The sequence below is a fragment of the Cetorhinus maximus genome, chromosome 17 (genome assembly GCF_964194155.1).
Source record: "Cetorhinus maximus chromosome 17, sCetMax3.hap1.1, whole genome shotgun sequence".
In the NCBI taxonomy this organism is placed as follows: Eukaryota; Metazoa; Chordata; class Chondrichthyes; order Lamniformes; family Cetorhinidae; genus Cetorhinus; species Cetorhinus maximus.
Genome location: NC_135895.1, coordinates 83116660 through 83133027, shown reverse-complemented (window position 1 = coordinate 83133027; position 16368 = coordinate 83116660). Strand labels below are relative to the sequence as shown.

Genomic DNA, 16368 nt, shown 5'->3' with positions numbered 1-16368 from the left:
AGGTTATTTCTTAATCACATTCAAAATTGCCCAAGCTTCAGCCTATGGCACTCTTCAGCGAGTCTTAAGAACCTGAGCAAGACCAATGCTGGTTGACCTTCCCTGATTGCATCCCCATTCCTTGTTGTGAGAGGAGAGGGCAAGCAACTAGCCTCTGTTCCCTGGTGTCACCAAGCAAAGCACAGTACTTTGCTCTATGAGTTGCAGCAAGTGACAGTCCAACGCAGCACAGTGTGCCCAGTTGGCTGATTTACTGAAAAACAAAGAGAGCAATTCAGCCTAACCACCAGAATTGGTTCACAACCTGCACATCTGCAGACTGTGTATCTAATATTTGAACCTTTCATTTAAACCTTAGTTAGCTTAAGTAGTGCCTGTATATTGAATGACCTGTGCAATAAAATGAATCACTCTCGTCACTTAACTTATCTGAATCATTTGTGGCTCCTCGTGGTACATTTCCTATGAACTTTGTGTTCTTTAAAACTGTCAACAATTGTCTCTAGTGGACGTGAGCAATAAATGACAATGCACAAGACACATAAACTAACTATATATTTGGAGAACCTTAGAGTTACAAATTGGTAAAAAGAGCACCAAAAACACTATCATCTACAAACAGTACTAACGTCCAACCTAACTGAAGCACAGAGATGAAAAAATACCCAAATCAAGCCAACCAACATGGCTGACCAAGACTGAAGCAGGTCTGAAAGCATGGAACAAAATGAGTCAGAAAACCAAACAGCTCCTTTGCTTCACCAGCTCAGGTTCGAATTTCCAGCTCTCTTCCAAAAGGCCATCCTCGAATAATGAAATCTAAGTGACAACATTTTAAAATGACCAAATGTGCACCTTAGGGTTTTAACACCAAGTAGAGCAGAGAATCAGAAAGTGCACAAATAGAATTGTTAAAGTTCACTCAGGAGGAGCCTAAAGGTCCAATGAAAGGTCATCAACCCGATACATTAACTCTGTTTCTCCTTGATATTTCCAACATTTTCTGTTTTTATTTCAGATTTCAAGCATCCATACTATTTTGCTTTTCGTCAAGCATATTGGTATTGGCAGTCCTTCACACTCCAAGGTGATAGCCCTTGCTGAAGATAAAAATTAGTCTCACTGGCTTCATTGATTATTAAGGCCAATACAAGAGGGGTACGCTCTTCGAACATTTCAGAGACCCAAATATTTTGTCTGGGATTAATAAGATACTATTCACACTCAGACGCCATTTCAATGAGCTGGCATGTATAGAGTGACTGAATCTTCGATTGATCCCAGCATTTTCTTTTTCCTGCATTAGAAGTTATTTGTTTAAATTTACAGTTATGTCAGTTTCAGTTATCATACACGAATGGAACAGTGCAAACCACAGTTAACAGTTCTGCCACAGCCTATTTCCCAAAGCCTAGCAAAAGACCACCAAGGAAGGGACATCTGCCAGAAACTGATTTGGACCACATTAGCAAGAGTCTGAACCAGCAATTCTGCCATGTGAAACAGAAGGTAATCTGGCTTCCAAGATAAAACACAAATAGGACATGATGCTACGTCCAAAGTAAATCTCAGACACGTTAAATTGCTTACTGAAGTATCCATTCAGGCTAATTCAAGCGAAGCAAGAGTTTTGACAAAATAATGTGGATGCTTTGCATTGCCCTTCTTGTCCTCAGCAAAGTTAATAATAAACCTATGTATGCCCCAAAATGCATTCATTTGTGCTCATCTCAGACAGGCAGATGGGTGGGTGGTGGTTTCAAACCCTGTCTGTTGTTGGCTCTTTTTTCCAAGTGGTTCAGATCCCATTCAGCAGGGAAGGAAAAAACATTTCAATAACAAAGAAAAGACAGCTTTAGTCTTCAGTTCACAGGCTAGCCAATTAAAAGCTACACATATGCTGAAAAAATTTCATCAAAGTGAGCTGGGTTGAGTCGGCTTGATATTAAACTTATGCAAAAAAGTGAACTCACGTTGCATTCAAAAGTGACCCTGTTGTTACTCATGATGGATTTAAGCAGGGCATTTAAATCTTGCCCGACCTTTAAGTCACCCTCCCCACCCCTTTCCTAAAGGAGTAGATCCCAGTGGGTCAGTAACAGTGCCAAAGCTGTGGTAACCTCCACAATATTTGTTCCCAAATGCTCTTCCTTCATGCCTTGTGCCAGAACATGGTGTGTCAGCAAGCTATTCAACCATAAAGACCACAAAAGCCAAGCATGATAAGTCACCAAATCAGATCCACCCACTTATGTTTTCCAGCAGATCTTTCTTCGTAATCAGAACTGGAGCCCCAGGCAATTTTCTCCATGCTTGTCTGGTGACATGAAGACAAATTAGTGCCCCCATTTCTAGCGGCTGATACCAACAGATTCAACATGTCACAGATTGAATATGGAACATTGAGAGTCTAAAGGGCTTTTTAAGCACACATGATACATTTACTGAACCACTATGGAACCCCTCATTTTAAGCTCAAGACCACAAATTAAAACTGATTCAGAGTCTGTGTTTTTTCTGTGCATCCCACAGTTTAACTTATGATATACATAAGCTCCATCACCCAACAGGACAAATCCCATCTGGCCTTGTGTGACCTTTTTCTCTTCCATCCACATAACTATGCTACCTGAACTCAAACTCATGTACAATACCAGAAACTGATTGAGTTCGGAGATAAATTTTTCCCAATCAGATTATATCTCAACACCCTGTTTCTTTCCCTCTCAAACTCAAAATTCTTCACTTGCACATTCACACAGAACACTTGGCAAATGTCAGAGACAAAGAGGGTCTCTATAATGTTAACTCAACAGTGATGGGCACTTTGTGAAGTTTGCAAGTTTTTCGTTCACAACTGATGATTTTCACTGGTCCAAAATGCATAACTAAGAAACAAAGAACAAGTGCTGGAAATTTGAAGCAGAATCAGTGAACATGAGTTGAACAATGTAAGTGGGAACGATCACCAGGGCACCAACCTGCCATTGAAGCACTAATCTTTTCTTTTCCAGATATGTAGATCTGATGTGCATTTCCAATTAATATTACTTATGAACAATCTCTTCCATGTTTGACAATTGCTCACTTTGAAAAATTATTTAATCAAAATCTGATAGATTATGCCACAGCTTCTAACCTTTATTTAACTTAATGAAGTTTATTAATAACCCATAATCACTAAATTGGCACAGTGGAGATCGTCACATACAACGAATACAAGCAGGAGAACAATCAAATGATGCTCTTTTTCGCTTCATATAATCTGACGGTCGCCTTACAATAATTGTAATTATAAAAATCTGTACATCTGAGCGAACTGTTAATTGTACAAAACAGGAATATTTTGGAGTTTCATTTTTTAAAAACTGTCAGGAACAGGGCTCCATGTCACCATAGCAGGGAGAAAAGTCACAGTGCGGCACTGAAAAGCGAAACTGCTCTTGCATTCAATCATCCACTTTCAGGCATAGCCAAAATTGACCATATTCCTTATATTCAACAGCAAAATCTAATTGTTGCAACTTCACTCGGGCACTTTCGTTGACAGTGGTCACGGAGAGCGAGCAAAAAAAAATCTAATTTGTTATGGCAACAAAAAAAATCAAATATTTAAAAACGTATGTTTTATCTACAAACAAGTAAACAAACAGTCAGTTGTCAACGGGTTGCACCACTAAAACAGCATCGGTCGTACAATATGAGCAATCAAAAGCTTAAAAAAAATTAAACTAACCACACATAGGGTATTGCTGTGAATAAGTTTCTGGTGCACAAATTTAACCAGGAACATCGCTAAAGTGAGAAAGATAACTTTCTCCAAGATGGAAATGTTTGTAGCACAGATTGTCTCGAGGGTTAAATGAAATTTGCTACTTCAGTCAATTGCCTGATATTGTTTTGCCATCCCCCTTTCGATGCTTCTCATTTTTTCCCCCAATTTCACCTTCAACCTCCGTTTTCTCGGTGTAGATCTCACCAACTCCGTTTTTTTCTGTCGAAAGTGACTGAAAAGTTCGTTTCCCACCATCACTCCGTGGTTACCGGTCTCACGACCTCAAGCCATCCACACATCCCGGACCTTGTTCCCTCCGCCCCTCAACCCAGACCCTGTCCCCCTTCGCCCCTCAACCCAGGCACTGTAGACCCTTCGCCCCTCAACCCAGGCCCTGTCCCCCCCCGCCCCTCAACCCAGACCCTGTCCCCCTCAACCCAGACCCCGTCCCCCTCAACCCAGACCCCGTCCCCCTCAACCCAGACCCCGTCCCCCTCAACCCAGACCCCGTCCCCCTCAACCCAGACCCCGTCCCCCTCAACCCAGACCCCGTCCCCCTCAACCCAGACCCCGTCCCCCTCCGCCCCTAAACCCAGACCCTGTCCCCTCTGCCCCTCAACCCAGACCCTGTCCCCCTCAACCCAGGCCCAGCCCCCTTCGCCCCTCAAACCGGAACTGGTCCGCCTTCGCCCCTCAAACCGGACCTGGTCCCCCTTCGCCCCTCGACCCGGACCCTGGTCCCCCTTCGCCCCTCGACCCGGACCCTGGTCCCCCTTCGACCCGGACCCTGGTCCCCCTTCGCCCCTCGACCCGGACCCTGGTCCCCCTTCGCCCCTCGACCCGGACCCTGGTCCCCCTTCGCCCCTCGACCCGGACCCTGGTCCCCCTTCGCCCCTCGACCCGGACCCTGGTCCCCCTTCGCCCCTCGACCCGGACCCTGGTCCCCCTTCGCCCCTCGACCCGGACCCTGTCCCCCCTTCGCCCCTCGACCCGGACCCTGTCCCCCTCGACCCGGACCCTGTCCCCCTCGACCCGGACCCTGTCCCCCCTCCGCCCCTCAACCCAGACCCTGTCCCCCCTCCGCCCCTCAACCCAGACCCTGTCCGCCCCTCAACCCAGACCCTGTCCGCCCCTCAACCCAGACCCTGTCCGCCCCTCAACCCAGACCCTGTCCCCCCCTCCGCCCCTCAACCCAGACCCTGTCCCCCCTCCGCCCCTCAACCCAGGCCATGTCCCCCTCCACCCCTCAACCCAGGCCCTGTCCCCCTCCACCCCTCAGCCCAGGCCCTGTCCCCCTCCACCCCTCAGCCCAGACCCTGTCCCCCTCCACCCCTCAGCCCAGACCCTGTCCCCTCCGCCCCCCAACCCAGACCCTGTCCCCTCCGCCCCTCAACCCAGGCCCTGTCCCCCCTTCGCCCTCCAACCCAGGCCCTGTCCCCCCTTCGCCCTCCAACCCAGGCCCTGTTCCCCTCCGCCCCTCACCCAGGCCCTGTCCCCCTCCACCCCTCAACCCAGGCCCTGTCCCCCTCCACCCCTCAACCCAGGCCCTGTCCCCCCCTCCGCCTCTCAGCCCAGACCCTGTCCCCCTCCGCCCCTCAACCAAGGCCCTGTCCCCCTCCGCCCCTCAACCAAGACCCTGTCCCCCTCCGCCCCTCAACCCAGGCGCTGTCCCCCTCCACCCAGACCTTGTCCCCCTCCACCCAGACCTTGTCCCCCTCCACCCAGACCTTGTCCCCCTCCACCCAGACCCTGTCCCCCCTCCGCCCCTCAACCCAGAACCTGTCCCCCTTCATCCCTCAACCCAGACCCTGTCCCCCTTCATCCCTCAACACAGGCCCTGTCCCCCTCAACACAGGCCCTGTCCCCCTCCACCCAGACCCTGTCCCCCTCCGTCCCTCAACCGAGGTCCTGTCCCCCTCTGCCCCTCAACCAAGTACCTTTTCCCTTTCGCCCCTCAACCCAGACCCTGCCCCCACCCCTCCCGCCCCTGCCCCCACCCCTCCCGCCCCTGCCCCCACCCCTCCCGCCCCTGCCCCTCAACCCGTCTCCTTCATCCTTTAAACCTTATTCCCCACCCATTGCCCCCCTCTCCCAGCCCCCACAGCTTACCGTACACCCGGATCCATCCCTGTTGCTGACACACTGATTCGAGTAAAATCTGTTCCACCGGGTCGAGCGCGGGCTCCTCCATCCCGACGCCCGGGAGCAGCTCCATCCGATCGCCCCCATCCAGCGCTTCCATCCCGGCCGGCAGTAACTCGCAATCACGCCGGTCTCAAATTAAGCAGCAAAACTCCCTACGGACCACCACCCACGGCCCCGGCCCCGGCCCCGGCCCCGGCCCTGACCCCGACCCCCTCCCCGGGCCTCAGCCACCAGCTCCCCTCCAGCACTTCAATCGCAGGTGGGAAGGAAACCACACCGGGGAAGGGGTGGGGGGAAAATCAATGGGATCGGCCCAGAATCGTCCAGCGAACCGGTCCCGGCGCCAGCACACAGCCAGCCATAGCAACAGGCCCCACAATCACACCCCGAACTATCGCACCTAACGACAGCCCCCACAATCACAGCCAGAGTCATCGAGCCCAACCACAGGCCCCCTCAATCATACCCAGAGTCATCGATCCCAACCACAGGCCCCGCCCTCCTCAATCACAGCCAGTCATCGAGCCCAAACACAGACCTCCTCAATCACATCCAGAGTTATCGACCCCAACCACAGCCCCCTTAATCACACCTAGAGTCATCGAGCTCAACCAAAGACCCCCCCCTCAAGCACACCCAGAGTCATCAGACCAAAAGTTGCCAACTCTGGTTCAACATATTCCCAGAGATTGGATTGTAAAATCCGGGAAGGTTGGTCACCCTGATGGTGGTAGACTATTAAACAACTAACTGAAAGAGAAGGTTCCCCATCCTCAATGATTGGGGACCCCAGCACGTTAGTGCAAAATACAAGGTTGAAGCATTCACAACCATCTTCAGCTGGAAGTGCCAATTGGATGAGCCACCTTGGCCTCCTCTTGAGATCCTTAACATTGCCAGTCACCAGGAAATTTGATTCGCACTACATGATATCAAGAAACAACCGAGTACATTGGATACGGCAACAGCTATGGGTCTTTTTTTTAAAAAATCATTCACAGGATGTGGGCTTCACTGGCTGGGCCAGCATTTATTGCCCATCCCTGGTTACCCTTGAGAAGGTGGTGGTGAGCTGCCTTCTTGAACCGCTGCAGTGCATGTGGTGTAGATACACCCACAGTGCCACCCACAAGGTACCGGCTTTGGTGCTGACAAAACTTGTGCTCCAGAACTAGCCACATCCATGCCAAACTGTCCCAGTAAAGCTGCGACACTCGCATCTGCACGAGATGTGGAAAATTTTCTAGGTATGTCCTGTCTACAAAAAGCAGGACAAGTCAAATCTGGCCAATTACAGCCCCATCAGTCCACCTGTAATAATTAGCAAAATGATGGAAGGTGTCACTGACAGTGTTAAGTGGCACATACTCGTCAAAAACCTGCTCAGCAATGCTCAGTTTGGATTCTGCCACAACCATTCAGCTCCTTCCCTCATTACGGCCTGGATCCACACATGGACAAAAGAGCACAATTCCAGAAATAAAAACAGAAAATGCTGGAAAAACTCAGCAGCATCTGTGGAGATAGTGTCCTGAAAAGCTGTAAATTACTTACGGGCATATTGAACTTTTTAAGGAAGACTTGTGTGTTTTTAAAGAAATATGAGCAAGGACACTGAGCAAAAGATGGCTGATAATGTAAAGTGACCTGGAAAATTCCTATGTGGGTTATACTGACAGACCTATCCTGACAGAACATAGAATGTCGCACCTGAAAAGATGTCATGGCCTCCTTCAAGCAGAGACACTTAAAAGGGTGATAGGAAAGATGCAAAAGACTGAATCTTTAATCTCTTGTGGTTGCAGAGACAAAAGACTGATTACCACGTCTCAGTAGGCATCTAAAATCCATCTTCTGTTGATTCATATCTCAGAATGTGTAAAATGGTCGGAGATCAAAGCAAAAAGACTCTGGGCGCAAGACATGGTTTTTTCCCCTGACAGGAATACAAAGGGAAAAAATGGGTTAAAAAGCCAGCTGCAGAGCAGTGCTATTGTGCTAGTGTGCTGGTGTACTGCGTGTGTGTGACAGCAACAAGAAGACGAATGAATCACCTCTGCAGGTGCAAGTGAAATCTCTTTCTTTCTCTGTTACAAGGCAGCAGAAGCCACAATCAAAAAGGAAATAGGTCAGCTCCTTCAGGTATCCTGCAGAACCAAGTGTCTCCAAACCCACTGAGAAACTACCAAAGTCAGTTCCACTGGAATCACCTAATTTAACAGCTGCAATGTTTTGCTATCCTCACCTTACGGACAAGCCAAAGACTGATTTGTATATCTTTTTAAATTTTAACTTGGATTCTTAATTTCTCATTTCTGATCTGTGTGTATGTGTGTTGTGTTTTTATTATTTTTCACGGGTTTTTAGCAACTAATAAACTTGCTCTTTCTTTGACTCAAGAAAGCCTGATTAAATTGGCTCCTTCAAAAAAAATACATTTGGACTGGGAAAAGGTATCCACAGGGGAAGGGATCCCTTTTAAATTGACCTTGTTACGACCAAGTGAAGGGGGTTGAATAATGAATGGGAGCCACTTCATTCTTCCTCATCCGGGAGCATAACAAAATTGAGACCCTATTCGGGAAGTTAACAAATTGGGGGACCTTGTCCAGGGACCGGTCGTAACAAGAGAAACAGTTAACATTTCAAGTCTGTGTGACTCTTCTTCAGAAAACGTTAACTCTGTTTCTCTCTCCACAGATGCTGCCACACCTGCTTATTTTTTTTCCAGCATTTTTTGTTTTTATTTCAGATTTCCAGCATCTACAGTATTTTGCTTTTATCTTAGATGAATTCCAGACAATGACTGCACATGACATCAATGCAGCATTTGACACAGTGTGGCATCAAGGAGCCCAAGCAAAATTGAAGTTAGCAGGAATCGGGCAAAACTCACCAAAGGCTGGAGCCACATCAAACACAAAGGAAGATGGTTGTGGTTGTTGGTAGCTAATCATTCCAACCCTAGGGCATTGGATTCCTCAGGGGAATATCCTGAGCCCAACCATCTTCAGGTGCTTCATCAATGGCCTTCCCTCCATCATAAGGTCAGAAGTGGGGATGTTCCCCAATGATTGCAGTGCTCAGTTCCAATTGCAGCTCCTCAGATAATAAAGCAGATTATTCTCACATGCAGCAAGACTGGGACAATATTCAGACTCGGGCTGATCAGTGCAAAGTAACATTCATGCTACATCACATAAGTGCCAGGCAATGACTATCTCCAACAAAAGAGAATCTAACAATCTCCCCTTGACATTCAATGGCTTTACCATCACAGAATCCCTCACTATTACATTCTCCAGCTCAAATTTCTGTTCAATTTTTTTGTGCCTATGTTTTCGACCCATCACGGCCAGGAAGGAAAGGCTAATTTGAGTATAGCAAGATCTCACACAGCACAATGAGATAATGATGAGATAATCTGTTTTTTTATATAAATATTTAGCAGGCAGGAAACCAAAGAGAATTCCCCTCCTCGTCTTTGAAATAGAATTAAGTTCTGAAGGACTATTGCCTTCTCAGAGGAGCTTTTGAGGGCTAAGGTGGCAATTTCTTATCTTCAGCTGTGAGGCATTTCCCCCTTCAAAAGGGACCCTGGGCACTATCAAATGAAATGTAATCCTAGTGTGAGAAAGAATTCCTCCGTGGGAGTTAGAACAGCTGCAGCACTGCTCATCGGGTGAGCCTTTGGCAGGTTTGCTATATATGTGCCTGTGTTTGAAAGAATGAACATGTGCAAGGGAAGGAAGAATGTGTAAAGATTGGTCTGTGTAGCACACTTAGCTCTTGAGTCAGAGGGCTGTGGATTTAAATCTCATTGCAGAGGTTTTAGCACATTATCCTAGGCTGACACTCCAGCGCAGGAGTGAAGGAGTGCTACACTGTCAGAAGTGCTATTTTTCACATGAATATAAAATAATAAAATATTGGTGAGGTGATGGTGTAGTGGTATTGTCACTGGACTAGTAATCCAGAGACCCAGGGTAAAGCTCTAGGGACCAGGGTTCGAATCCTGCCACGGCAGATGGTGGAATTTGAATTCAATAAAAATCTGGAATTAAAAGTCTAATGATGACCATGAATTGATTGTTGTAAAAACCCATCTGGTTCACTAATGTCCTTTAGGAAAGGAAATCTGCCATCCTTACCTGGTCTGGCCTGCATGTGACTCCAGACCCCCAGCAATGTGGTTGACTCATAAATGCCCTCTGAACAATGGCAATTAGGGATGGGCAATAAATGCTGGCCACCAGTGATGCCCACATCCCATGAATAAATAATAAAAATAAATATGGCCCTGTCTACCCTCTTAGATGGACATAAATTATCCCATGGCACTATTTTGAAGAGGAGGGATTTTTCCTCAGACACCTCATCAATATTTATCCTTCAACTAATGGATTATCTAGTCATAATCACATTACTCTTTGTAGGAGCTTGCAGTGCGCATATTGGCTGCTGCACTTCCTACATTATAACAGTGCCTACATCTCAAAAATACTTCATTGGCTGTAAAGTGCTTTGGGACATCTTGAGCTTATGAAAGGCTCTGTATAGATGCAAGTACTTCTTTCTGTCCTGCATATCGCTGGTAAGTCAGAGATAGTGTTTCAGGTAGTGAGGTAAATGGAAAGATGCTTATTGCGGTATATTGTTGCAATGTATGAGAACCTCCTGTTCTCCTAGTAGGTCACTAAGTAGCTGTGCAGGGGTAACTGCAGGTGGCACTCAATGCCAAGGCCACCTCCATCTCTTCATGGCCTGCTCAACTAATGGACCAAAATATGACATCCTCTTTTGCTGGATTTGAGCTAGCACTAAGGTCTCATTCGAAGAATTGATCAATTTAGGGGCTTAGTTTCTTCCAGAACCCCATCATCTTGGGCACTGAAATTAATCCAAATTCTTTCAAACAGTGAAGGAAGTCATTTCAAACTGGGCAGGAAACCCTCACGTTGGGGTGGCACTGACTTCAATACAGAGTAAAATCAAGCAGGGTAGAAAACTAACATTGCACCAGTAGCAGGCAGATGAGGTTAAAATTGCCCCTGAGATGTCTGCCTTTCTTCTCGGCTGAAGCAGCCTCTTTAACACTGCATCAGCACCAGATTCACCTAGTCCCTGCTCCTCAAGATGAGGTCCACAGAGAGGAAACCAATAACCTTGTTTGCCGACCATATCAGAATGAACTTGGCTGAAGAGAATTGGATGGGGAGACATTATGAGGGCAAGAGTGCAATTTTAGTGCAGACACAGTACTAAATCCATTTCACCATTGGTGATTGAAATTGTTTTTTTCCTGTTCTCGCTCCCACCCCCTTCCTCCCAGTGCAGGCTCAGGGCTAGTGCAAAGGGGCAATTTGTTGTCTGTGAACAAGACAATGCTTCCTGCTAAACAATTTTTTCTCGAACACACAGTGAGTTGTTGGCAGGAACCTTCCTGAGTGAGCCCAAATGCTAGGAGTTTAGACTACTTTGGAAATTGTCATTTCTGGTCATTTCCACTCCTCATTTTCCCTACTTAACATCTTTCATCTCCATCACCATCGCCACTACTTTGGTCCGTCAGAAAGTAAACAAAAGTTCTTTTAGAAAATAAAGTTAAAAAAACTGACATTGTGTTTTGTTTTGTTTGAAAAAGTGAAATGAAAACAGAAAATGGTGGAAACTCTCTAGAAAGTCAGGCGGCATCTATGGAGAGAGAAAAACAGTGTTAATATCCCTTGCAAAATCATGATGGTTTTGATAGAGTAAATAAGTCAACGCTCTTTCCAATTGCAGTACAGTTGGTAACTGGAGCACGCAAATGTAAACTAATTAACGAAAGAACCCCAGGGGAGATGAGGAAACTTTTTTCCATCATAAGCTACTATGATCTACATTGCCTGAAAAGGTGATGGAAGTTGATTCAATTAAAAAGAAATTGTTTAAATATTTGAAGGAGAAAAAAATTGCAGTGCTATGAGGAAAGAGCAGGAGAATGGGATTAATTGAAAAGCTTTTTTAAAGAGCTAGTATAGGCATGTTTGCCTGATGGACTCCATTCCATGCTGTGTCATCCTATGATTCTCTGATTTTTATTGGGTAACTGTGTTTAGTTCACTCACACACGTCCTGCCATTTTATGGCGTATTGCATTGGTGAAGGAGTTCTAAGTACCATCTCTCTTTTCAATCTTGTTTGCCCTGATTTTGTCTCTTCTCTGGTTGATGTTAAGGGGCAGCTTTTCTCTCTGACAAGTTTAACAGTAAAAACGTTCGAAGCATGAGATACACTTAGATCCCAAAGACCTCCTCCTTTGTCAGATAATGAAGCAGAACTTGGACACAAACCAAATAATTTGGCAAACATTTCTTCTGGAACTTTAACCAATCTACTGTAATAGAGGCCAAATAAGTAAAAATATAAGGTAGTGCGATGAAAGGGTGAAATGGGCCAAAAGACCTCATGTTAACCAAACATACCAAGAAATAGTGCCAGACTCTTTATCTTTTTATAAAAGGTTGTCATATCCCAATACATTATGAACTTCAAACTAATTTTTATATTTTAAAAATGGACCACAAAAGGCTAAAAAAAACATGGTTGCCCTAGGATCGCCTGAGTTTTCTTATGGATTGAAACCACACTTCTGTCTCAAGAGGGAACAAAAGGAATCTTCCATACTGATGTTGACTCAATGCCTTTTCCTGAAACTAATTAAAAAGGATAATTTCAAATTTAATGGGTCATTCAGATGCAAAGTCAATGGCTGCCTCACTCTCAAGGTGTGACAGCCACCACACAGGATGTCTAAACATCCTAAACAACCATCTTACTTGGAAAAGGACTTTGGACTTAAAAAAGATCACATGACAAGACAGCCATAGTTTCAGTTTGACTTTAAAAATAGCAGAAGCTGTTCTGCAGACAAAATTCCATCAAAAAACCGTTGAACCAGCAGCAGGTCATCCAAGCAGCCAAGGTAATAAACAGCAATACCTTGAAAGTGGGAGAAGGATATCCCAACCTGATCTAATTTGGAGTTAATCTAAGAACCAACCTCTTGAAGTTAAACCATGAGAAGCACCAAAGCTTACTGAGAATCCTCTGCTTCACAAAACTTCCACCAACTAAACCATCAACTCATCCAGGAAACAACAGGCCTGCCACGAAAGAGACTGAGACAATCACAAATTATAATTGTATTGTTTTACCTTCATCTGTATCTAATCTTTGTGTGTGTGTTGAGTTAGTGAAATGTTGCCTTTTAAACCTCCAGGTCAAGCGTGCAATAATAGATAACCCTCTATATTTTTTAAAATTCACAATAAGCTTGCTGCTGGGATTATTTAAATTGAGACATTCACTCTGAGGCTAAGGAAACGCACACACATTTTACATACATGGGCAACAAAAAGGAACACAAATTTTGTCTACGACAGGTTGATTAAATACTAGCTGCTCAATACATGGTCTATCCTGGACCCTTTTTGATGTTACATAGCCTAATTTGTATCATAGAGAAATGCTAGAATCTATTATTAAGGAGATTACAGCAGGGCACTTAGAAAATGTTAACGCAATCAGGCAGAGTCAATATGGTTTTGTGAAATGGAAATCATGTTTGACTAATTTATTAGAGTTTTTTGAGTAAGTAACAAGTAATGTGGATAAAGGGGAACCTGTAGATATGGTATACTTGGATTTTCAAAAGGTGCTTGATAAGGTGCAACGTCAAATGTTATAATACAAAATAAGAGCTCATGGTGTTATGGGTAACATATCATCGGTAGAGGATTAGTTATCTAACAGGAAGCTGAGAGTATGGATAAATGGGTCACTTTTGGGTTGGCAAGCTGTAACCAGTGGAGAGCTATAGGCATCAGTACTGGGGCCTCAACTATTTACAATCTATATTAATGACTTGGATGACCTGATCAAACGTATAGTTGTTAAATTTGCTGATGACACAAAGATAGGTCGGAAAGTAAATTGTGAAGAGGATATAAAGAGTCTACAAAGGAATTTAGATAGGTTACGTGAGTCGGCGAAAATTTGGCAGGGAATATGATGTGGGAAGGTGTGAACTTGTCCACCTTGTCAGGTCAGGAAGAATAGAAAAGCAGGATATTATTTAAATGGAGAGAGATTGCAGAGCTCAGCGGTACAGTGTTCATGCTGTCCTGATGCATGAATCACAAAAATTTAGTATGCAGGTACAGCAAATGATGAGGAAGGCAAACAGAATGTTGTTGTTTATTGTGAGGGAAACTGAATATAAAAGTATGGAACAAAAACAAAAATTGCCATTGTTTTATCTCCACCTTTTAGCCTATTTCGATCCCTTCCCCCCACCCCACCCCCACTAGGGCCATCTGTCACTTGTCATCCTGCTTTCTACCCTTAATTAGCACATCCTTTAGCTAATATCCCTACCGTCAACACCCCTTTGTCCTTTTGCTTATGACATCTTTGGCAATCTCTCCTTTGCCTCCACCTATCACGGGCCCTCCATCCAGCTCCACCTGTCCCAGCCCCCTTAAACAGCTTATATTTCACCACATTTCTATTCCTCTTTAGTTCTGATGAAGAGTCATATGGACTTGAAACGTGAACTCTGTTTTTCTCTCCACAGATGCTGTCAGACCTGCTGTGTTTTTCCAGCAATTTTTGTTTTTGTTTCAGATTTCCAGCATCTGCAATATTTTGCTTTTATAAAAGTATGGAAGTTTTGCTACAGTTGTACAGGGCATTGGTGAGGCCACATCTGGAATACTGTGTACAATTTTGGTCTCCTTACTTAAGAAACGGCATAACTGCATTAGAAGCAGTTCAGAGAAGGTTCAATCGACTGATTCCTGTGATGATGGGTTTATTTTATGAGGAAAGGTTGAACAGTTGAGCCAATACGCATTGGAGTTTAGATGAATGAAATGTGATATGAATGAAACATATAAGATCCTGAGGGAACTTGATAGGGTGGGGGAGACTAGAACTAGGGGACCCAATTTAAAAATAAGAGGTCTCCCTTTTAAGAGGGAGATGAGGAGATTTTTTTTTACTCAGAGGGTCATTAGTTTGTGGAACACTCTCTTCCAGAGAACAGTGGAGGCAGGGTCATTGAACAATTTTAAGGCCAAGTTATTGAGACTGATGAGGGTTCTCGTTGAACACAATTACTTGAAGTTTATTACTAGCAATAACTATATACAGCTCTGCACAGGCCTTGATCTAGCCTGGGTCCTAACAGTTACGTAGGCTGATTACTTGGCAATCTGCCTGACCTATAAGGTATACATAAAGTCTTACTGATACAGAGTCACAGACAGTGGTGAACACCTGCAATAATAGAGATCACAGGCAAGAGCGAACATATAACATGAATGCTGTACCTTTTATTCTCCAGCTTTACACAAAGTGATGTCATAGCGATGTCGCTATGCAGCTTCTTAAAGGTACATGTCATTGTCTGCATTGGCATGCATACAATATCACAACAGACAAGGGAGTCAAAGTGTATAGCTGGCAGACAAGAAAATAGAGTTGAGGCTACATTCAGATCAGACATGATCTTGTCAGATGGTAGAGCAGGCTTGAGGAGCTGGATAACCTACTCCTGCTCTGAATTCATATGACCGTATGATCGTCTGGGGCAGGGTTAAAGAAGAATTTTCCAGTTTATTTTCCCTTAATTAGAACTGTTTAATTACTTCTTCCAGGAGATAATATGGTCGGTAAGGGGTATCTAATCATAGAAAGGCACCAGTTCTAACTCACTAGTGGGTTCCTTTATTTAAATAACAAAGTTTCCAATGCTTCATAGGAATAGGTCTCATTTTATCAAGCTTATATTTGAGTCATTCCCAACAACATCTTTCGCTCTGCTTCATTTGGATCTTGGCTGACATGTCCATTGCCTTCATGCTATCTGTGAAGTGCTCATCATTAATCCAGTGCAGGCCGGAAGGTAAACAAGAGCAAATTTCAGTGTTACGCCAAAGAAATAAAGCAGAACGTGTTTTGTGGGGTTGAATAATCTGTGGAACACAATGGACCTTGTGCTGCCAGGAATGCAGGAGGGTCCTCTGTGGAAAGCATTTGGCCAGGAATGAAATGTGGAGGTGAAAAGGTCAGTAGGTATCCTGGAATGTCAATTAAATTTGGGTCTCAGAGAATTCTTTTTGGAACATTTCCTTCGGAGATTAAATGGGAGGAGAGTGCAATCCATAGTAGCAAAGGAATGCATAACTTATGAACTCTGCTGCCATACAGCTTTATAGAACATTGGCAGTCGTTGAGTGTATTGTTTAGTTGGTTTCCTTTCATTGAAAGAAAGCTCTTTTACAGGGAATCTCAGTGATGAAGCAATTGGTTCTCCAACACACTGAGGAACAGAGTGGGTGGCAGGTCTTGTGTCCACGAATACCCTGACAGTGTTCCTGGATTTAGTCACAGGTTTGAGG

At 44.8% G+C, this 16368-nt stretch overlaps 1 protein-coding gene across 1 annotated transcript in view; it reads right to left on the bottom strand.

The window, feature by feature from the left end:
* rasal2 (RAS protein activator like 2) overlaps positions 1–6397 on the bottom strand; it is a 392247-nt gene extending 385850 nt beyond the window's left edge. Inside the window, exon 1 of the mRNA XM_078561546.1 lies at positions 5885–6397. Within this exon, the coding sequence (XP_078417672.1) occupies positions 5885–6017 (133 nt within the window). The 5' untranslated portion in view covers positions 6018–6397. The remainder of the gene's footprint in view (positions 1–5884) is intronic.
* Between the last annotated feature and the right edge of the window lie 9971 nt (positions 6398–16368).